The sequence below is a fragment of the Neltuma alba genome, unplaced genomic scaffold (assembly GCF_004799145.2).
Source record: "Neltuma alba isolate B1F8T4 unplaced genomic scaffold, ASM479914v2 tig00012187_pilon, whole genome shotgun sequence".
In the NCBI taxonomy this organism is placed as follows: domain Eukaryota; kingdom Viridiplantae; phylum Streptophyta; class Magnoliopsida; order Fabales; family Fabaceae; genus Neltuma; species Neltuma alba.
Window position 1 is genome coordinate 372,597 of NW_021636728.1, and position 23,433 is coordinate 396,029.

The 23,433-nt window shown below is 34.8% G+C and overlaps 4 protein-coding genes across 5 annotated transcripts; 1 reads left to right on the forward strand and 3 right to left on the reverse strand.

Moving 5' to 3' along the window:
- The first annotated feature begins 4,048 nt into the window (after positions 1-4,048).
- LOC114724430 (probable disease resistance protein At5g63020) lies at positions 4,049-6,688 on the forward strand. The gene has a single exon (XM_028910778.1). It carries the CDS (start codon positions 4,049-4,051, stop codon positions 6,686-6,688), a length of 2,640 nt encoding a protein of 879 aa, XP_028766611.1.
- Positions 6,689-9,871: 3,183 nt separating this feature from the next.
- LOC114724396 (MACPF domain-containing protein NSL1-like) lies at positions 9,872-14,991 on the reverse strand. Of its 2 annotated transcripts, none has more exons than XM_028910729.1 (7): positions 14,551-14,991; positions 13,649-13,887; positions 12,970-13,174; positions 12,320-12,403; positions 12,035-12,221; positions 11,193-11,365; positions 9,872-10,732 (listed from the first exon to the last, which is right to left on the reverse strand). In XM_028910729.1, exons 1-7 carry the CDS (start codon positions 14,806-14,808, stop codon positions 10,022-10,024), a joined length of 1,857 nt encoding a protein of 618 aa, XP_028766562.1. In that variant the 5' UTR covers positions 14,809-14,991; the 3' UTR covers positions 9,872-10,021. The 2 variants fall into 2 exon arrangements, with proteins under 2 accessions (XP_028766562.1, XP_028766563.1); XM_028910730.1 differs by having other exon boundaries at positions 10,450-10,704.
- Positions 14,992-20,419: 5,428 nt separating this feature from the next.
- Positions 20,420-21,686, reverse strand: LOC114724431 (protein FAR1-RELATED SEQUENCE 2-like). Its single transcript, XM_028910779.1, has 4 exons — positions 21,018-21,686; positions 20,717-20,941; positions 20,570-20,630; positions 20,420-20,427 (listed from the first exon to the last, which is right to left on the reverse strand). The coding sequence occupies exons 1-4, from the start codon at positions 21,684-21,686 to the stop codon at positions 20,420-20,422; spliced, it is 963 nt and encodes a 320-aa protein (XP_028766612.1).
- Positions 21,687-21,887: 201 nt separating this feature from the next.
- Positions 21,888-23,042, reverse strand: LOC114724432 (protein FAR1-RELATED SEQUENCE 5-like). The gene has a single exon (XM_028910780.1). The coding sequence runs from the start codon at positions 23,040-23,042 to the stop codon at positions 21,888-21,890; it is 1,155 nt and encodes a 384-aa protein (XP_028766613.1).
- Between the last annotated feature and the right edge of the window lie 391 nt (positions 23,043-23,433).

Here is a 23,433-nt window from a genome sequence, read left to right on the forward strand (position 1 = left end):
CGTCATCCTAGAGTCTGATGCTCTGAATCAGATTAATCTTCGAAAATCTAATGGACCCTCTCATAATAGTGGTCTTTTAGTGTTGTAAATTCAGAAGATGATTAAACTGCCCTGGAATGTGGAGATTACTTTCATCGGCAGAGAGAAGAATCGGATTGCGGATCACCTTGCGAAAGAAGGACTCTCTACCAGCTCGCTGTTAGACTCTTGTTCGCCTAGGCTTCAAGACTTAGTAGCTTCTGAGTGTATGGGATTCAATCCCCTAGATGTTTGATTTTTAAGTTTTTGGGCTTTGCCCTCTCTTGTTACCAAAAAAAAAAAATACTCTTCCGGTTCTTAATATAAGACCCAATTCTTGAGTTGATTTTGGTCCTTAATATAAGACCCATTTTTCATATTTATTAATTTTTTCTAAATTATCATTATAAATAATATCTCAACCATAATTAAGTAGAAGAGGAAGATGGGGTATTAAGAAAAATGATTATGGTGTTTTAGGAAAAATGTGTTACTTTTCTCATAATTAACTAACTTACCTAACTTCATTAATCTAATCAAATTAGTTAAATGGGTCTTATATTAAGGACCGAGGAGTATTATTTTTATTATAAAATAAAATTAATTGTAAACATTTTATATATTATATTTAATCATATTATTTTAATTATGGCAGGTCTAGTTGTAATTGTACTGTTGCCTGGACCGATTGAATGATGAATCCAATTTTCAATAAAATGTTATCCCTGGGTGAAATTACATCCCGATTTCGATTTCTTGAGTCATTTTTCCTGTAAATAAATTCCAAGAGGATATATATAGTCAACTAAATTTGTACATAATAGTTAATAATCGTATGAATTATAATCCTGAAAATATATCTGTGTAATCAATGTAAAATCCACTTCTCATAAGCAGAAAAAATGTAACGTTACTTATAATTTTAAGATTTCTTGCTTGTGCAAATTAGTCGATCGATGTTCCCCATACAGGAGTATATATAGTTTGAATGAGAGATTATGTTTGTATAAAGATTAGTTTATTTCAGGTAATTTTACACCAAGTAATGTAAATATTTGGGGGAAAAAACTGGTTTCACAAAGTACAAAAGATTTTTTCCCCCCTTAGCTAAGGTGAGCAAGGAAGTCCATGTCGTCATCCCATCATTGAGAAGCCTACTGAAGATAAGCAAAAAATCAAAAGCGGGGCCCACACCTTGGAAAAATTATTCAAGTCACGTGAAGTTTCGTTGTGTTTTCCATCTTTTTTTCGTCTCATTTTAAAATATAAATTATCTTTTTATTACATAATATAAATGAACAAAAGGAAAATTAAATGCCAACACATGCTAAAAAAATCTAGACCTATTCAAAATGCTCGTAGTATCAGCTGCGAGACATTACAGATTTCAAGAAGGATATCGAGATTTTAATGGAAATAACTTAGTATAATCTTGTATAGTAAAACATTTTTAAGGGATCAATACAAATTCCGAGAAAAGTGGCTTTTCACTCAACAAGTTAAAATATTAGCATATAGAAATAGTATTTTCTCTTACAGGGAAGGATACCCATCAATTTAAATAAAATTTAAAGAAAACAAGGAACACTGTTTTATGCAACTTCTGATTAGTTCAAATTATCAAAGACTGTTTTCGGTAATTTTTCAAAAGTTGATGGATATGAGACCATGACGTATCAGCATGAGAGGGAAGAGGTGACAGTCATGAACATAACACATGACCGTAATCAATAATAGTTACCAAGTGATATTTTAAAATTATAAAATAAAAAAATTTAATAATAGATTAGTAGCGAAAATTTTCGTCACCAATTTGTAACGGAATTTTCTATCACAAATCCGTCACTATTTTGTGACAGAATTTTTACGAAATATCCGTCACTAATTAATAACGGAAATTAATGACGACAAATTTATGTCACTAGTTTCAATCGCTAGTCTGTTAATAATTAGCGATGAAATTTTAAATTCTGTCACTAACTATTTAGTGAAAGTGGAATTAGTGACACAAATTCCGTCGCTAACTAAATTTTATTACTAATGTATTACTAATTTTGATTAATGATAGAAATTTCGTTATTATATTCAGTCGCTAATTTATTATTATTATTTTTACAGTGATTTAGTTATAACATACTGCCGGGTGATATTTACAAATCATGCTTTTTGTATTGTGCCTTATTCCCTGGGTGTTATAGCTTCATCAGCGAACAGTAACGAAACATAGCGACAGAATAATATTTGGTCAGTAACAAGCTGTTGTTTTTTTTTTTTTTTTAATTGTGTGATGTGCCACTTCTATTCAAAACCATACCCTTTTTGTGTAAAATATTTGAGCTTTTTCAAGATAACATTCAACAATCTAAATTTTTTTTCAACAAAACCTGGTATGTTAAAATAATCTTTTGTGCACTCATCATAGAAAAATATTTTTTTTAATAACAGCTAGTATCTAGCAACTTACGCGTTGAAGTATATGTTGGTATAAAGATTATTTTATTTCAAGTAATTTTATACCCTCTAATGTAAATACTTGAGGAGATAAAAAAAAAACAGGTTTTTTTTTACCGGCCAAAAAACCAAAAAAAAAAAACCGGGTTCACAAAGTATAAAGGAATTTTTCTTCTTAACTAAAGTGAGCGCTGAGGTCCATTTCATTGTCACATTCTTGATATTGAAAAGTCTACTGAAGATAAGCATGAAATCAATAGTGGCTTATAATGGGAACAAGTCTGGTGACACCTGTCCCTATAAAGGCGCCAAAAAATTCTCAGCTTTGTGGGAACAAGAGAATAAGTTAGGGGCCCACACCTTTGAAAAATTATATTTGAGTCACATGCAGTTTTGTTGTCGTCTCCTTCTCCTAGAAAAGTTGATACTGATGCGTTACGGGTTGCTTTGCAGAGGCCTTGCAATTTGTGGGTTCCATATGTTGTTCTCCATCTTCTTCTTTTTCTTTTTCTTTTTTTTTTGGGTCCTTTCTAGCAACTTGTTCTGTCTGTTTTCCCCAACTTTTCTGTCTCTTGATCTCTTCCACCTTTTTCATTACATAATATACACAAACAAAAGGAAAATTAAATGCCAAAATATGCTTCAAAAATCTAAAACCTATTAATGCTAGCGGTGTCAGCTGCAAGACATCACGGATTTGAAGAGGGATAACGAGATTTTTATGGGAAAAACCAAGCAAACTCTTGTCGAGTAAAACACTTTTAAGGGATCAATGCAAATTCCACGAAGTGGTTTTCACTCGATAAATATTAGCATATAGAAATATTATTTTCTCTTACAAGGAAGGATACCCATCAATTTAAATAAAATTTCTGCGGAGGATTCCTGTGTGACAACAATGACCAATGGATTCGTGGATTTAGCTGCAAGTTGACAACAGTTCCCCCTCCGATTGCTGAACTAATAGGGTTCATCCATGGTCTCAGTATTTGGTGGACTAAAAAATATAGGAAAATTTTCCTCTTTTCTGATTGTATAACTGCTATTAATTTTGCTATTAGAGGCTGTGACATTAATCATCCTTTCACAGATGTTATAGATAATGTTAGACTTTTATTGAATAGGGATTGGCAGGTCATAATCTCTCATGTTTAAAGAGAGAATATGGTCATGGGTGATAGGCTAGCAAAGTTCTTGCATAGGATAGAAGGAAATTTTTCGCTCTTTGATTACCCTTCCCCTCTTAATCAGCAGGTGGAGGTTGATAAAGGATATGATTGTTGGCAGTCTTATGTTCTCTGATTTTTTTTTCCCAGTTAGTTATATAGTTCTTATTCCCAAAAACAAAAAAATTAAAAGAAAACAAGGAACGCCGTTTTATGCACGTTTCGAGTAATTCAAATTATCAAAAACTGTTTTCAGTAATTTCTCAAAAGTTGGGTTGGGTCATCCACTTCAATAATTGTCCTCCAAGCTCTCTCCAACTGATAGCCAAACATTGCTATTCGCCGTTCATTGCATCTCTGCCTTCTTCTCAATTTCTATATCCACTACTTCTTTGGTGCGTCCAAACCAAACCATGGCCGAATTTATTACTCCAGTCATTGACGTCCTGACTTGTTTGTGCAGTTGTTGCGCCAAATGGGCAGATCCAATATGCAATCTAGGAGACAACCTCATCTCTTTGAGAAATGCTTCTAACCAACTCAATGACATGTATCTTGATGTCAAGATGAAGGTCGAAACGGTAGAGAAGGCTCCAGATCCAGAGTTGACGGTTTTGAATCAAGTAAGGGGTTGGATGGGCAGAGTAGAAGCCCTACAAAATGATGTCCAGGCCATTCTACAGCAAGGTGATCAAGAAATACAATCCAAGTGTTTTGGAGATTGTTGTCCCAAGAATTGTTGGGCTAGCTACAAGCTACACGAGGACGTTACCCAGAAGCTGAGTGATGTTAATGATCTTATAAGCAATGGGCATTTTGATGTTGTCGCAGAAAAGTTTGCTCGTGATCAGTTTGACGAACTTCCTGTGGACAAGGCGGTGGGTATAGAATCAACATTTGAGGAGCTACGTTCATGCTTTGAGAACAACCGGTTGGGCATCATTGGTTTGTATGGGATGGGTGGGGTAGGCAAAACAACTCTACTGAAGAAGTTCTACAATGATTACCTCTCAACAATGCCACAATATGTAGTCATCTGGGTTGAGGCATCTAAAGATGTAGATCCAGGAAAAATACAAGAAGACATTAGGAAGAAATTACGCATCAGAGATGATATTTGGAATAACAAGACAGTGGATGACAGAGCTCGTTTGCTATACAATATCTTGAAGAACAAGAAATTTGTGTTGTTAGTAGATAATGTGTGGGAAAGGATTGACTTGTTGATATTAGGGGTTCCCTCTCCTAAAAATCATGAATGTAAGATAATATTCACAACTCGATCACAAGATATATGCGGCCAAATGGAAGCACAGAGAAGCATAAAAGTAAATTGCCTCACATCAGATAAAGCATTTGACTTGTTCAAGGAGAAAGTGGGTGAAACTACTCTTGAAAACCCTCAAATATTGACTCTTGCAAAGCAAGTGGTGAAAGAGTGTCAAGGCCTACCACTTGCTCTTTGTACCGTTGGACGTGCCATGGCTAACAAGGTGACTCCCAATGAATGGAGGCGTGCTATAGAAATTTTGAGGAGTTATCCATCAAAGTTCCAAGGTATTGTTGAACGTGTCTATTACTTGCTTGAGTTCAGTTATGACAAACTGCCAGATGATACCTACAAATCATGTTTTTTGTATTGTGCCTTATTTCCTAATGAGCATTTTGGCTGTCAAAAACAGAAGCTTATTTTGCTCTGGATAGCAGAAGGTTTTTTAGATGAATTTGACTATGATATACATGAAGCACGTAAGCAAGGAGAAGATATAATTTTAAATCTAAAGGATGCTTGCTTATTGGAAAATGGTTTGTTAGAAGATGAATTTAAGATGCATGATGTCATAAGAGACATGGCTCTCTGGGTAGCCTGTGATCATGGGAAAAAGGCAAAATTCTTTCCAGGAAATGGTTTTGGGACTAGTCGCCTTGAAGTATACAATGATCCAAAGTGGAAAGAGGTAGAAAAGCTGTCATTGTGGGGCAGGGGTGCAGTGAGCACAAACTTCTCACAAAAACCTCATTGTCCTAATCTCATCACTCTGCTTATTGGCCGTAGCGAAATACGAGTCTTTCCAACTGAGGTATTTGTTCTTCCAAGGATTATTAGAGTGCTAGACTTGTCAACAAGTTTCGAAATAAGAGATCTACCATCAGAAATTGGGGACTTTGTAAACCTCGAACACATGAACCTATCGCGTACTAGTATAAGAAAATTGCCACAGGAGTTGAAGAATTTGAAGAAGCTGAGGTTCTTGTTGCTGGACGACCTAGGAGAGCTTGAATTCCCAGAGAAAGTTATATCCGGTTTGTTATCCCTTCAAGCTTTTAGCACGAGAGGGTCAGAAATTCGAGGGATTGATGAAAATGTGTTGTTGGATGAGCTAGAAGGCTTAGATCATCTTCAGGATATGCGCATTTCTGTCTATAACACATCCTCTGTTGAAAAAATACTGATCTCCTCAAAATTGCAAAAGTGCATATGTGAGCTATTTGTTACAAGTGTACACTCATCAATCCACGACTTGTTCTCATCACTAGGAAATATGGAGCATCTTGAAACATTACGAGTTTTGAGTTCTAAGGCTGTGGATATTCCGAGGCGCTCATTTCGGGGACATGATTATACAATCACCCTTCGAGATTTGGTTCTCAATAGGTGTGATAATATAGTTGACTTGAATTGGCTTATAAATGCTCCAAACCTTGAAGTCCTTCAAATAAGCCATTGTGATTCATTGGTTGAAGTTGTGAGTGAAGATTTTGGGACTGCTGACATTGAGAGAGTGAAAAGGAATCTATTTTCTAGTCTCACTTGTCTTCATTTGCAATATCTGAGTAACTTAAGGAGCATTTGTAGAATAGTATTACAGTTTCCTTGTTTGAAGGAGATTCGAGTAGCACAGTGCCCCAATTTGAAGAAGCTCCCACTTAATTCTCAAAGTGCATTGAAAAGCTTACAATACTTTAGAGCAGATCCTGATCAGTTGTTTGATCAATTGGAATGGGAAGACGAAGCAACGAAGCATCTTCTTTCATCAAAACTTGCAAGGTAATATTTCTGTCAAGTAAAGGGAATCAGTTAAAGGCTTTAGAGTAAAGTTATTCTTACTTTGCAATTGCTAATGCTTTTTTATCGGTCACCCAAGCACGGCATGCATATAAATATTTATCATGAGATTATAATGTCTGTGAATAATTTATTTTCCCAATATTTCATATGGATCGTTGCACTTGAATTTCACAACCTTTTGAAATTTCTAGAATTTTTAATTAAAGTACGCACAGTATACTTCTAAGCCGTTTTCAAGATCTAATATTTTAGTAAAATAGTAAATGATATATGCGTACAAATTCTTTTTTACGTATTTTAAAAAAACCACATGTTTCTTTTTTGGTAAGAAAATTGCATATATATCATTGCACGCACACATGTTAAATTATATATACAAATAATGTAATGATATTTTATTTTAAAAAGCAACAAGTAAGAGAAAATTTACAAGAGAGTAACGGGCATTAAACCAATCCCTAGGAAATTTATTGATTTATAGAATATAAAAAAGAAATATCAAAGCATTAATTATTCTTCTTCATCTGCTGCAGTACTAGTAAATGGTTTTCTTTCTTTACTATCAAGAGCCTTCGAGGGTAAACTTTGCATGCAGGGAGGAAGAAAGTTTATGGAGTACCATTTATTGATATTACAGCGCTATGTGGTTTGAGTTTCAATTAAATATGCATCATCAAGGCATCAACTGCAATGCTTAATATCTAATTTTCGAATGAAGATTAAGTCTTTACTTTTATATATTCCACCATTCTTTACTTTTATGAACCATTCTTCACATTTATGAAGGGCACAAGTTTCTGTATGAATTTGCTATGTTATTGACAGCAAGATATTTAATTTGCAGAGGTACTTATATAATCCAAATCAATCAGCATAGCTTGAAGTACATGATTGATGAAAGGATGGTTATTGTACCATTTTAGCGTTTAGCATCTCCAAATGGCTTTGACTGAAACATTTGTCTCACTCCTTTTCCTTCTTTTTTTTTTTTTTTCACTTCTAAACATTTGTTTAGGCTCCGAAGGTTTAGAAGCTACTATAGAGAGTAGCAAAATATTGCCATATTAGGGACATGAATCAGTTGCATGACTTATTATTAATTAATTCTTTTTCATGCCTAGTTAAAACCATTAAGCTATTATATGCAATAAATTTATTAAAACTTATATATGGAATAAAATGATTTATCAAGTTTTCAAATTTTGGAATAATTAATTAGTTTGTTAATATAATTAAGGAAAAACTAGGTTGGAGATCTCTAGTTTGCCTCAGTTTTCAATCAGGCCTTTTTTTCTCCCCTTTTGACTGGCTCATTTAAGTTGACACCGTTAAGTCGCTTAGTCCCTAAAATTAAAAACTGTTAAATAAATATTAACAGTATTACTGTTACTGATAAATAATTTTATTGTATGCTTTTTTTTTCCCATGGTAAATTTTTGTAGATTCATTCTGACCTCAAGTAAGGTACTAATGCTATAGCATATGGCCCGCTCCCAGGCAATCTCTGCCGCTTCATATCCTACGGCCATCTACGGTTTCACGCTAGCACTGCCTCCTTTTCATAAAACCAAAATCTAATCCCCATTCACTTCCTCCACATAGTTCCCTTACCTAATGACTTTTTGGCAAACTATTTTCCTCTCTCTGATTAACCTTCGTCCAGTGTCCGATGGAAGCCTTGCACTCAAAGCCATTTTCTTCTTCTCTCACCTACTCTTCAAGTTATTCCATGCTCCTATGCCTGCGGGAAAGTAATTAAGTAAAGATTTCTCGCTGCCCAAATTCTGATGAAGTTTTCCGTCTAGCTTCGGTGATGAGTTGCGATTTTGGACGATGAAAATTTTGCTTGATTCCTTGATTTTGTTTATGCGTTTTCTACAGGTAATAGGTATAGTAGATGGTGACTGTAGTTTTCTTGTTTTAGTAGTCTCCTTGATTTTTCTGGAAGAGAAAAAATTTTTATCAATTCGATTTACACTCTGAATTTTGGCTCCACTGGTAATTGTGACACGTTTTTTTTTGGGGGGGGGGGGTAAATTCATATCCATTGAGTTCAAAAAATGAAGTAAAACTGCACAAATTTAATACTTCTCTCCGCCGCATGCCTTCAACTAAGATCAAACCATTGATCTAGATTCCCGAAAGCTCAGGGAAGCAGTGGTTCGAACTTCGAAATGATTTTGGCGAAGCTAGTTTTGAAGTTGTGGCCAAGAAAGTTGTTTTTCTTTGACAACTAATCTCCAAGTCTGTTGAGGAATTTCTCATCGGAGAAACTCGAAGCCACCAACGAATACTCATCCAACAGAGATGGAGCACGATCGGAGTCCGAGCTAGGTTCACTTCGCTCGCCGAAAATGGTGCAGAATTTCAATGAGACAGATGAGAAATAGCCGTCGGCGGCTAAATGCAGCCATAATCGCTGTAATTTCCTCTATAGCAGAACGAAGGAGGAATGAACAGAGATATTGAGCAATGAACGAACAAAGAAGGAGGAAGGAGGGTTTTGGTGAAACTTTTGGGGTTGTGGGGGGAAAGAGATAGATAACGGTCATTAGTTAAGGGACTAATAGATCTAATTGTGTAAAGTGAAAAGATCGATTCTTTTTTTTCGGCGGAGGGTTGGCGGGCATTAGGGACTAGATTCAAAACTGAGGCAAATTATAAGAACTTGTAAATTAGTTTTCCTTGTATATTAAACTCTATATACATTAACACACATATATGCTAAGTTATATATAAAAATAATATAATGATATTTTATTTTGAAAAGCGGCACATAAGAGAAAATTTACAAAAGAGTAACGGGCGATGATGTTGATTTTCTCAATTTCTGGTGCTAATGACTTTTATATATTCCACCTCTTGGAGCTACATTAATTTGTTACTTCCTGGTCTCAGTTATGTCTGTGAAACACATCCAAACTTTGTTCTTTGATATCCAAGGTTTCTTGAGTCCAAGAAAGGTGGAACCAATCCTATTTGACGTATGCCGCGTAATAAAATAAATCCCCTTTAACTTTTTTCCTCTGTTCTCCAATCCAATCGCGTCCAAGTGCTAAATTTCCAATATCAAGGCAGCAGCCAAATGATTCAGACGGAAGCCTATTGGCAGCACCAAACTAGAACTAACAAAAAACAACAGAAACAAAATACAACAGAACACAAAAATACAAAATTTTGTTCATACAGGTATTCATTAGAAAAGAATAAATCATACCGTGCAATTGAAGGACCAAAATGGAAACTAGATTAATGATAAATGAAGGTACACGTCAGATTTACAAATATCTAAATGTACAAAGAGATGTCTGTTTGCTCATGTAGTCACAAAATCTCCTGACATAATAGCTAACAATGAATACCTGGCCTTGATGGAGATTTTGCCTCCCTCTATACAGAGTTTGGCTCCAGTGACCACCCAATATCCAGGCGTGTCTTCTGGACCCCTTACTTTTTCCTTCGTATCCACAAAGCTGAGCATTTCTGGGGCCTTTATCGGAACAGGTGCCTCAGTACCAGACTCACCATTATAAACTATCGGTTTTATGCTATCTTCAGTCGGCTTTTCATTCTCAATCACGTCATGCAGTTCCTTGGTCAGCATTGTGCTCATCAATGCTGAAAAGAACCCTGACTTTCGAAATGGAAACGGAGATCCATCCCATTCTGATCTATAAATTTCTGCTGATTCTACCAGGGAAAATCCAAGCCTCAAGAAAAGAACTTTTCTCCTTTTCACATGCTTGACCTCAAGCCAGGCCTTCGTTACAATGGCTGGGGGCTCATCATCAAGGGAACTATTGTACAATACTGGCGCTGTGCAGACATGTGAAAACCTTTTCCACTTCACAGGTTCAAAGTAGGCTTTGTCAACTGGCTCATCATTAGATTCACAACCCATATCATAAGAGATTTTAAGGATTTGTGGAAGATTTGAAAGATGCTGCAGATGGATAGCCAGATGGTCACTCTTTCTGCCTTCCAAGAACAAGCGAATACCTGTAACAGGACAATATCCAGAGTCAACCTGCATATTTGTAAAGTTAAAAGGCAGAATGTCAGGTATTATTGAAAAGTAATGAAAAATAGATGCAAAATGATGCCTATACTCCTACTTAATAATAACAATAACAATAATAATAATAATCATCATCATCATCATGACAAACAATGTTTACTAATACCAATAAAGATATAACGAACACTAATTAAGAAGTAAAAATCAACCTTGTTTTCCATGATTACCTTCCTTTCCGTACACCAAACATGGCTTTGAAAATGTTTGCGGAGGAAAACTAAGCATGTAACGAGACCGCAAACAATCTTAAGAGTGAACCTTTCTACATTGCTTGGTGGTGTATGTGGAATTGCCGCAATGGTAAAGCAAAGACAAAATACATGAATACAATGTGATTTTTCCCCTCCTCTTTTAATGTAGGCTTACGCAACTTTCATTTCAGACTTTAAATAATGTAATAACAAATTACCTTTATGGTGTTAACATAAAGCTTGGATCCGAACAAGGTGAACTGGAGTGATGGCGCTTTGTTCTTTTGGCATCTAGGACGAAATCCATGAAGCACATCATCATACAGTGGAGACCATTGCCGAGGCAACTGAAATTCAAGAAATTGACGAAGTTCATCTATGTGGGGTTTATCTGCATCAAATAAAAACTCATTTAACACCCACACTAGATAAACCACATTTTTTGAATCCGTATGTAAGATTATTCTTATCTTAACTGCAGTATCAAAAATCAATGAATCCTCAATGGCTTAATCAGAATGTTTCAGAACAACTCTAGATGAATTTACATGAATTTATTTGAGATTGCTCTCATCAAATAATCTAAAATATGTTAATGGATGGGAAGTTTAATGCTTCCAAGGAATCAGGTCAGAATGTATATAGGAGTGAATGTGAAAGAATTGCAAATGAGTAATCATTATACGCATGCTCGCTAGGATGTTAATGGATAATGCTCCCCTAGTTGCATTCTACCCTTGAAAAACATTTCCGTCTCAAATATAGAATCAAATGGAATAAAATGCCATGCCAAAAGTTTAATCTTTACTCACAATAATCTCATTTTCCATCCTCCTAGAACAAAGACTAACTGGTCAAAATCAAAACCTTTCCACTTATCCTTCCAAGCCAGAGGTTTCAATGGTTCCAAGACACATGATAGATAAGGACAAGTTACATAATATCAGACTTGCCGAAATGCAGAGAAAATAGACCACACTAACTTAAGCAATAATAATGTCAAATGAAATTGAAGATAGTATATAGAGATTGAAATTGGCATCAAGAAATGTGTACACACATCTGAGATACAAACTCATTGCATGGCTTAGGAACCCATGGCCCAGACTGGAACTAAGCAGTGAAGTAATAGGCACAAACAGCATTGATATGGCCTCAGGTGACTGTGATATGGTAGAAAGCCAGTCCTTATGGTGCTGGTGAATGCCAACAACACCTCCCCTTCGAACAGAAATGCTTATGAGATCCTGTTGGAAGTATATTCAAATAACAGCCCAAATGTGATAACAGCAAGATGGTTGCTTGATGCGTTGAAGAAGCAATAACAGTTGAAACTAATACCAACCTCCTTGGTTGAGTGACTTTTTACAATTGGTCTAACTGCTGCAGCAAGAGCTACATCAACCTTCCATGGCTCATCTCCATCATCCTGCAAAGATTACAGAAAACATTTTTAATATTGAAAATTGTTCTTGAACGAACGAACGAACGAACGGACACACGCACGATGCATGATGCAAGCACGCACGCGCACAAAAATTATAGCAAACTAGCGTAGTCTTATTATCAACAAATCAATTTATGAAGAAAATATCAACATATTTCCCATTCCCATTCACCACAATGGTTCCTGGTAATTAAGATGAAATTCATAGTGTTACTATCAGTAAAAGCAAGAAGAAAAAAGGGTAAAACTGCATACCATTGAGAGAGCGAGAGAGAGAGAGAGAGAGAGAGAAACGAGATGAAATTGTTTCATTAAATTCAGAATGCTAAACTCACACTTATAATGGTTCTGAATCATGAACAGAAGCAATAAAAGAAAAGTTACGTGTGAGGAAACTCAGATAAGTGTGCAGGTAGACTATTTGTATTTAAAACTTAATTTTGGTAATAAGGTCAAGAAGAAAGGCTTGTGCATGGCATATTTTCCACAGTATATATAATCCTCTTTAGACAGCTAAAAACAATGGTGATGCATTTAATCTTCTGAACCTTGAATGTTACTGATATTCCAGCTTGATCAGAGCCGGAACATGCATCTCCGTCTTCAGAAAACCTCTTATCAGCTTCTTTCTTAAGCAATCTCTGCACTTCAGTGGGTTGAAGATGTGAGCTTTTGAACTGCTTCATATGAACCACATCCTTACCTCCCATCTTCACCCCAACAACAACATGGGTGCCATATTTCTCAATGAACCTGAAGAATTATGTCTTATTCAGCGTACCATTCAGGTGAAAGAAACCTAAAAATTTTCTATGGATGAAAGATAAGAAAAAGTAGGTTCAAAACTCTCTAGACTGCTAGCATCTTAAATATCTATATCTATGATGCTAGTCTTCCTAGCAAGAGCTTACAGTTTATTGACTTTCATGCAATATAAGTTTGAGTAAATTATCAATGATCAATTGTTACAGTCAGATTTTGAAAGTAAACCCCATCAGGTTGCAGGTCTATTAAAAGAATTTCCTGAAGGTATCAAACTGAATTTCCATGATTACACAGAATAGATTCTGCGGTCACATCAGAAATAATCTTATTCAAACAAAGGTTTATTACAAAAACAACAACAACAAAAGTAAAAATAATAACAATCAACTACAGTAGTAGTAGAAATCAAATGAATGAATGAAAGTATAAAAAGAAGGGGAAAAAAAAAACAAATATACTTACTCAGCAAGGGCAGCAGGGTTCCATGAAGTAGGCACTTGGTTTTTCACATGCTCAGAGAGGGTTAGGTGGGCTCTATCTAACTCAACACTATACAAAGTTAGGAACCAACCATCAAATGCAAGGGTTTTAGTAGAACCTGCATCTTTCTTCCAACTGCCCCTCATGTCAAACATGGCATTGAATAAGCCAGACGGAACCTTCCCAGATAAAGATAGTGCTAAATTAAATTGTTCAGACATCTGCAACAGGGCAAATTTGGAAGTATTTCCATGACTCAAATTGCACCAAATGTAGATATGAAGATATGTGTTATGTGCATGTTAGTCGATCAGGTATATCTCTCAAAAATTACAATTGTACAAACGTGGTTTCATGCAAGTGTAAACTAGAAAGTTAAATGATTTTCATTTTTGAAATCATATATGGATGCTAAAAGAAAATCAGAGGTAATAGTAGCGCATGGTTCTTCAACGAAAAAATAATACACATAAGAGACCATTTTTTTTCCAATTGGAAAGCTTGAGCAATTACTTGACATCCTTCAACCTCAATCTAGTTAGAGATTTAATGTATACATAAATTACTTCCCTTTAGTTTCAGTGTCTATTAGGAACTTGTTATCAATCATTACCCAGTCTTTTCTATTACTTCTTTCACAGTTACAAGTGTCGTTGACTGCCTCCAACGTTACCACTCTTTTTTCATTTTTATTTCATTCTATTATGTCTACTAAACGTTTACGTGGATTAAGCCAAAATTCGAAGTGGACGTTTACATACTTACAGGTGTAGAAGAAGCCGTTTACAAGTGTGGAATAGAAAAACTTTACAATATATTACAGGGATAAATCACCAGAATCACATGTTTATCCAAGGGAACAATAACGCCACTGGGAAAGTTACCTGATGGAAGGAAAGAACTTGGGAGAAATCTCTGAAGCTTTCCCCAGGATGGCACTTGATGGATGCAGAAACGTCGGGAACAGTAACGCCGCCGGGGAAGACGAGGGCCTTGCTCCGGTTATTGGGAAGGTCGACGACTCTGTCCTTGCATCCCGACAATCGAACGTCCCTGCAAACATCATATCCCAATCCAATCGCAGCGACCGCTTTCTCAGCTGCCAACTGCTTATCCAACCCTCCGTTCCTTAAGCTCGTCATTCAACTTTCCCTAATTCATTGAAGACAGTCGACGCGAGAAGTCAATAACAAACAGTTATTGACTTGCTCGACCAAAGTTTCTGAGGTCGTTGCCGGCCCCACCGCGAAACTCCCTCTACGCGGGACGGAAATTGCAGCTTCTCTTCCCCGCCGACTTCCATGACTTGGTACTGTCCCCATGGCTTGCCTTATAATTTCTTCACTTGATTGATGCCTCTAAAATGCAAATTAACTGTAGCAGGAAATAACCCCAGTAACGTTAAACATATTGGGAGACTAACAATAAGGCAGCAATATCTACCAATCAGCGGTTGTTATTTATTATCCTGCTCAATTTGTTACCTAGGATTTTTAGTAATTGTGCTGGTGAAAAAAAAAAAAAAACAGGATTTTTAGTAATTGTAGTTTCGATTTGGGAATTCATGAGAATTCTTCTAAAAATATATTAACTCCAAGGTTCATGGCAATATGAAAAGTCATTTGACTTTTATTTTATTTTTAAATATAATACAATGATCTATTTTATTTTTTATATTTATTTATTTTTTAAAAATAATTTCTGTAATAATAGTAGTTATACCTAATACAGTTGATTAATAAGGATATTTTAGAAAAGATAATACCTATTTATTACAAATAAAAAAAATTAACTAATTTCTTTAATTTATTCAAATTAGTTAATTAACTTTTATATGAAGGAATGGAAATAGTATTTCTTAACATAAAACCTATTTAATTAATTTGGAAATATTAACAAAATTAGTTATTTGTAAATAAATAAATGTCTTTTCTAAAATATTCTTATTAGTTATATATATATATATTTGAATTACTTATTGATAATAATTTTTTAAAATAAGTAATTATTATAAGAATTATTTCAGGATAAAATAATAAGTATTAAAAATAAAATGAATTAAATGAAATTAAATCTATTAGGTAGTAACATTTTAAAATTAATAATAATTATCTTATGACTTGATAATAATTTAGAATTGGCGGTACAGAGCGTCTCTGTCTCTGAAAGGCAGTGTAATTTTTTCGCTTCGAATTCTGGTTTTTTTCCTCAGATTTCACTTGGTTTAATCAGTTTTTGCTGTAATCCATAGTCTATTTTTAAGTTTATTTGCATATCTTTTTCTGGTTTTGTTACCTGCGTGTGGTTCTTTTCAAACATGTTGCTGCCTAGCTGTAGCGAAGAACACCTGTTCTTCTGCAAGAACCGCTACCTATTTATTCAAATTATGGATGATCGTCATGTTCATGCATCAAAGCTTCAATCTTTGATTAATTTATAGTGGATTGTCAGAGGTGGGGTTTGAGTTCCTCAGCAATATCTAAACTGCTTTCTGGTTTTCTTTGAGGATGAACAAGATGGGTCTCTAGTCCTTACCCATGGCTTTCGGCTGCTTCAAGAATTCACGTACGGGTTTTTGAGTGGCATCCGAATGTGCCTATAGCTAATGTTCACTTTCAGTTCATCCATGTTCGGGTTCAAATACTTGGTTTGCCTCTGAATTATACTACGCGGGGTCTGCTGCCAAGTTGTTAGGAAATGCAATGTTTTAGGATTTTTCTTGATTTTTGACAGTTCTTGCTTGTAGCCTTGCCAGGCTATTTTTCTATTTCTCAAGTCCTTCCGATCCAGACTCAGACTGGCTCTGAACTTTGTTTATCCTTTCTCATTGAAAATGTTAGCCGGCTTTCCAGACGCTGTGAACGGTTGGGTTTGGAGTCTGAACGTACTCTCGCTTACTGTTCTAAGGCCGTTAATGGTCCCAAATTTCATAGCTGGTAAGGTTATTGGACCTACGTCAGCCCAATTAACTTTTTCAATGTTTAAAGGCCACTGCACAAGGGACATTCGGCTTCTCGTCTGGTCCTATAATGTTGTTCCTCATGCCGCATGCAGTTCATCGGGACCGGGTTATTAGAAGCAAGGTCTTATGGATCGTTCTGGTCAAAAAAAAGGTCTTATGGATCGTAAATATGTGTTGTGTTTCGAAGGCAAACAAAAGCTTTGCCTGTGTTTTGGATGAGCACCCCATCAAGCAAACTAGGACAAGGAAAAGATTCGCCAGTGTCATGAACATTACGTCAAGCGAATTAAATTGGTTAAATCTAACTAAAGAGGAGTCCAAGGAGGCAAGGGTATCTCTGAAAAGGAAGTGTTGGTCATTATTGATTCATACTAAGGTATTCAAATGGGTGTTTAGATAAAACCAAACTATGATTTGGAGAATAACTTCCGGATAATAGATTTTTGGGGGAATAGATTTTATGAAGAATAGATTTTGTAAAAAAGTGATTATGATAAATTGAAAGTATTTGTATAATTGTTATCAGAAACACTTTTTATATATGTAAATTACTAAAAAAGACATAAGTTAATATAATAATTACATAAAAGATAGATTTTATAGTATATTTTAATTTGAAGAAATAAAATTGTTAATAATATATTTTTCACCAACATAAATATATAAGATAATGTAATTAATAAATAATTAATGTGTATATATATTTATAAAATATAAGATTAAAAATGTTTATAAGAAAATAATTGAAAGGTGTTAAAGTCATATTATCATTGAGATCGATTCTAACAAGTACAATCATACTCTCCAATTTGAACCAGAAGTAGAATGGATTTACTTTTTTTTTTTTTGAGTAGGATGTTATCGCTAACTCAGGGTATCTCAGCGTATCGGCCAGACTAATCCCAGGGTGCCTCGCCAGGAATCGAGCCCATGACCCGGTAGGAGAACGCGCCTTGCGCCCCCGTTTGCGACCAGTCGGACCCAACCCTTGCGACCAGTCAGATTTACTTTTTTTTGAAACCATAGTTTTGTACATTTTGCCTAAAATCATGGTTTGTTAATTTTCCTCCTATTTGGCAAATTGTTTGGGTCTCAAAAACATGGTTTCTTATATTACCCAAACAGGCCCGCTGGCAGCCTGAAAAATAGACGTTTGGAACGATATGACGAGACTGCTTTCAGCCAAAGTCGAGTAGGAGAGGCCAATCTAATGGGGGCGGTCAGTGTCAAGGCCTCTATTCTCTCTCTGTGGCTTTGTAAGCCTTCTGCCAAAAAGACCTGCTTTGAAGCCAAGTGAAAAATTGCTTCTTCGGCTGCTGTGGAATGAGCAGTGCTACAGCTGCTCAAATTCTTGAGCTACTCATGTTTAACTTATGGTTTTTTGGCTTTGCCTACGTAATGTTCTATTTCTTTTACGGTGCTTTTATTATCTTTGATCAGCTTTCCTCCTCAGCATCAATTCATCAAGGTTTTTGGCACTTCTTTGTGGCTTTTGAGCCATCTTTGTCTTCTCAACAAGGTTGTCGTGCTAAAACCCCTTCTAGTAGCTTGGAAGCTACCGTCAGTCATGTGTTAGATGGTGGTTCGTAGTGGCATTTTTTCCTATCTCTTGTCATATTAATGTTATGCATCTTGGGTCTTCGAACAGTGTCTGGATTGGTAGGGTTGCAGCTGATACAAGAAAGGACTCAAGTTTTGGCTAGTCTTTGAGGTGCTGATTTTCTTTATACTCAAGTTGGTTGGACGCGTGTTGCATATCTCTCTCTCTCTCTCTCTCTCTCTTCTTGTTGCGGTCGCTGTTTCCTTTTTTTGGCGTGTTGTTTTTGTTGTTGATCTAGGCAGGCCTTTTTTATGGGGTTATTTGAGTTACGTTCAAATGGGCCTCTTGTGATAGGCTGACATTTTTAATTTCAATGTTTTTATCTTGTTTTTAATGAAGTTGATCTTTTTATCAAAAAAGATAATAAGTTAGAATTTTAATTTTAATATGTTGATTTAAATTTTACTTTGAAATAAATTCCAATTCAAAGTTTTCTGATACTATTGGACCATTTGATCTTTGATTTCAAAATTGCACCTTTGTAATGCATTTCATATCGGGAGGGCTAGGATTTTATACAATGAAAAGATAATCAGTTACTCATCCTTACATACTTAATAAATTTACTTAACTAATATCATTTTGTCTTGCGTTAAAAAAATAAACATTGATTCAATCATCTATGATTAGTTATTTACCGATCGTTTGTATTAATTTTTTCATCAGCATTATTTCACCCTAAATGCTGACGTAGAAGGAAAAAAAGAAAACACATGATTGGAACAATGGACATAATAGTTTAATAATAAGAGTTTATTATATGTATAGAGAGAGAGAATAAATCATGTAAAAACATTCATAAGATTTTACATATCCATGTTTAGGAGTACTTTCTCCACCCGCTCATCTTAAATATAGATTAACTAATTTATAAATATTAGAAAAATTTGTTAAATTAATTATTTGTGAAAATGTGTATTAATTTCTTTAAAGCATGACTTTAATCCCTTACCCCAAAAAAAAACACGACTTTTAATCATTTATATTGAAAATTATTTTCTAATTAATTTTTTTTAATATATGCAATTAATAATGAGAATCCAAGAAAAAATTATAATTTAATTGATAAAGTGGATTGATGTTTTATATGCGCAAAATAAATTTATGGAACGCGTTTCCCTGCTCAGCGGGAGATGAGCACCGATAGCTCATCTCCCATGCGCACCGTTTCATTGAGTAAAAAAAATAACATGTACCCTCCAAAACAAAACGCTTCTGCTGCCCTCTTAGGCGAACATTATTTCAGCGCAACACTGGTAACTTAGGAACCTCCCAAATAATACTGCATTCCTACCTTAGGAATTTTACTCTTGGTGTATTCTTTGCTTCTATTCTTTAATCTCGTTGAACATTATTTCAGTTGATAAAGGCTCACAACTATTGGTGCATAATTTTTTGCATTGATGTGGTGCCAAACTAGACTTCATGTCAACTTTGTCATAGTTAATTGCAAGAATTAGTTGTTTTAGAAAATGAAGCATGCTGATTTAGTATAAAAACTTAAAAAAAATTTTCCTTGTGCGATGCACGGACTAGAATATTTAATCAACTTTTAAATTCTAATAAATTGTATTATTTAAAGTAGCTCAAAATTCACTTCTTTTAGAAGAGTGATTTTTTTTCATTCATTCAAATAAGATTTGAATTAAAAATTCAGAAATTAGGAGAAACATATAAAAATTTAAATTTATTCATTTATTTGTCCATTTAAGCCCCCAGTTGACATACTCCCTCTGGACCTAAATACAGACTCATTTTGTAGTGTAAATTACACTACAAAATGGGTCTTATATTTAGGACCGGAGGAGTATTATTTAATTATTATGCTTCTCATTTAATTGAATGTATTCAAATCCCAATTAAGATATTATTCAAATCTAAAATTAATTATTAACTTTTCTCTCCAATTGAAATCCCATTCAATAATGATACTCCTTATTTAATTCAATATATCCAAATTCTAATCAAAATATTATTTAAATCTCATCAATTGAAATCCCATCCTACAGAAGTTTGTCCTTTCAGCTTTGCAAAAAGCCAAAAAGCGCTCATTAAAGCAAAGTAGCCAAAACAAGCAAAGCAAACTATCTCCAAAAGTTAGAACTTGTTATGATAGGCAATGATAAGCCATAAAGTAGCGAGACGAACGCTATAATAGTCTCCAAAAGCCATAAAAAGTCATGAGTGTGTTTTACTCTCCTGTATGAAAAAAAAAAACCATGTAATATGTCAAGTCCGTAAACAGGCTAAAATGTACAAAAAAAGCAAATTGTATATGATATTGTTGAACTGAATAAAATGTTATTTTTAAATTGGGTGCATATATTTTTATATTTATTACCTTGCATATAGTTTGGCATGAGATCTATGGCTTCAAGTGATGGAATTGCAATACTTTGTGCCTATATTTGCAAAGGGAAATGACAGTGACATTAAAGTATAAAAGCTATATACAACACTTAGTGATAAACAGTTTATCAATTCATACCATCAATAAACTTGTATATGACAATGGTTGTGACCTAGAGGGTGGAAAACCATGTTGTGTTGGAGAAACAGAGAATGAAAAAGTTGAGTCTTGTGTTTGTGAAAGTTGTGTTGAAGCTTCTAAATGTGAGATTGTTGAAGCTTGAGTTTGAATATCCTTCATTTGTGATGAAGCCTTTTGTTTTTTCTTCGATGGCTTCTTAGATGATGAAGTCTCTGGAGGGTCCTACAAAACATAACTATAAATATAAATATAGAGTAAATATTAGTTTTTTCCTTATATATGAATTAAATTTTAATACCTTTGGTGCAACTTTTCTTCTTTTTTGTCGATTTTTCTCTTCCCAACCTTTGTGACGTTTCTTTCTAAATTTTCCATCTCTTTTCTTGAATCCCTTTGGCATATTTTCTGGCTCCATGACTGGTTCAAAAGTATCATTTTCATTATCTTGAGTAAACTCTTTTTGTAACTCAATAATACATTTATGAACACGAGCAAATCCCTCAGGAGTAATAGCAGCCTGTGTTGCCAATCTTACCATACTAATCACCAGTTGTCTGTATCTTCGTATTGTGTCAAGTCTAGGATCTGCTTGTATCTTATTTCCTTTGATATCATGGACAATCCCATTCCTTGCTTCCTTGGTCCACCGCTTGAGAATATATTGTTCAGGCATAACTCTTATATCTTTGGACTCATATACTTTCAATGCATGGCAACATAATATGCCAGTGGCCTCAAATTTCTGACAACTACAACAAATTTCATGTGTCTCAGGGTTAAACTCAATTCTCCATTCCCCCTCTTCATCTATCATATGGGCCGTGTATACAAACAATGATTCTTTCTCATCACGTTCAATTAATTTTACGGAGAACTGGAGGCCCCATTGTTCCTGGAACATATCAAAAGCAGCAGGGGTATAAAATTGCACAAGTTGGCGCAAGATAGGTGCACTTTGATTGACCATCCTCGGTATCTTTTGTCGAGATTCATACTCAAGTTGTAACTCTTTAAATCGTTTCTTTTCTACAACTTTATCAAATCTCTTGAAGAATCGATTAATATCTAATTTTGGCTTTGTGCATCTCTTCACCTCAGCATTCACACTTTCACTAACCTATGTGCTTCTCATACCTAGTGTGAAGGCATCTTTCATATAACACCTGGCCTATTTCTCCTTAATATTGTAAGTGGAGTTCAACCATCCATTTTCATGGACATTGTAAGAAGATAACAATTTACTCCAGGCTTCTTCAAATTTATCCACTTGGACATAATCAAACATACATTTTTTGAAGTCAGTCAAAAAGTGTGAACCTTCTTTCATCAAGTTCCCAAGGTGTTTAATGCCATTTTGTAATAAATGCCAAGTGCACAAACAATGTCTTGTATTAGGAAGTACTTCACTCAATGCTCTAGCCATAGCTTGATCCTGGTCAGTAAACACTGTTTGAGGCTTGTTTTGTGTGTGAGCATCTAAGAAAGTTTCCAACAGCCACTTAAAAGACTCAATGGTCTCATCATATAACAACGCTGCTCCAAAAATAACCACACTTCTATGATGGTTAAAACCAGAAAAAAGTGCAAGGGGCCGATGATCCCCGTTTGTACTATATGTCGTGTCTAGTGATACAACCTCACCAAAATGTGCATAATCTTTTAACATACGAGCATCTGCCCAAAACACATTGGTAACTTGGTGTTCCATATCCAATTGGTATTTGTGATAAAATGAAGGATTTTCAGCAATTCGTTTTTGAAAATATTCAAGAAGACATCCCACCTCTCCAAACTTTATATGCTTTCGCCTTTTCTTCATCAAGTAGTTCCTTGCATCTATCATGGTATAACCAAGATTTTCTTGACCACCAGCATATGTACTCATTAAGTCAAAAGCTTCCTTAGGTTCAAGCCCAGATTCTTCTGCAAGATCTACTTCATGAGCCTGAACTTCTGATAAATTTCTCTGTGATGGTAACAAGTGCACTGTTTCTTGTGTATGAAGGGGGTGATTGTGTTCTTCATTAAACTTGGTGATTTTGAATTTTTCATCTATACGAGATACAACCATTCTTGCCTTGCAATTGGTTCTTATCTCAGGCCGATATCTAGAAGTGGTTGTCTCTCTTCTATCTTTTTTCCGAATACCCTCCTTACAACATACATATCTATATGTAATAATGGAACCATCTTTTTTACTCTTTGTTCCATTATACTTTCTAACTCCAAACCCAATTTTACTCCCATATTCATTCCAAAAGTTCCAGGCTTCATCTAGACTTTCAAACTCTCTCCCTATTTCGAGTTTAAATTCATCTTCCATGATATGGTTCCTATATACGATAAATATATCACAATTTAAAAAATATCATCAATAGGAATTTGGAATTTTATGAACTCCAAATATACAAAAAAAGGATCAATTTTCAAATACCATTCTTCAAACAAAAATATAAACACAAGTTATAGGTTACTCACATAATAACATTAACAAGCTAAATCAGAAAACAAAACCATCTAAAGCCACTTTAAATTTCAATTATATATAATATATATATAATAATAACCTGCATATGACCCCATTTTAATATATATGAAAATATATAAATAAGATTGTTAGAGAACGCAAAAAAGATGAAAGATAAGAAACCTTTGATGCTTTCTTCTCGCAAAGGTCTGAAATCTGATGCCTTCTTCAATCTGAAATTTTTTCT

Excerpts from the sequence above, each read along its gene's own strand:
- LOC114724430 (XM_028910778.1), top strand. The coding sequence starts at position 4,049 with ATGGCCGAATTTATTACTCCAGTCATTGACGTCCTGACTTGTTTGTGC.
- LOC114724396 (XM_028910729.1), bottom strand. The coding sequence starts at position 14,808 with ATGACGAGCTTAAGGAACGGAGGGTTGGATAAGCAGTTGGCAGCTGAG. Across the intron at positions 13,888-14,550 it reads AAGTTCTTTCCTTCCATCAG|ATGTCTGAACAATTTAATTT; the intron begins GTAACTTTCCCA and ends GCCCTGTTGCAG. Across the intron at positions 12,222-12,319 it reads AAAGTCACTCAACCAAGGAG|GATCTCATAAGCATTTCTGT; the intron begins GTTGGTATTAGT and ends TACTTCCAACAG.
- LOC114724431 (XM_028910779.1), bottom strand. The coding sequence starts at position 21,686 with ATGGTCAATCAAAGTGCACCTATCTTGCGCCAACTTGTGCAATTTTAT. Across the intron at positions 20,942-21,017 it reads GAAGAAAAGTTGCACCAAAG|GACCCTCCAGAGACTTCATC; the intron begins GTATTAAAATTT and ends TATGTTTTGTAG. Across the intron at positions 20,631-20,716 it reads CATATACAAGTTTATTGATG|GCACAAAGTATTGCAATTCC; the intron begins GTATGAATTGAT and ends TTGCAAATATAG.
- LOC114724432 (XM_028910780.1), bottom strand. The coding sequence starts at position 23,042 with ATGGAAGATGAATTTAAACTCGAAATAGGGAGAGAGTTTGAAAGTCTA.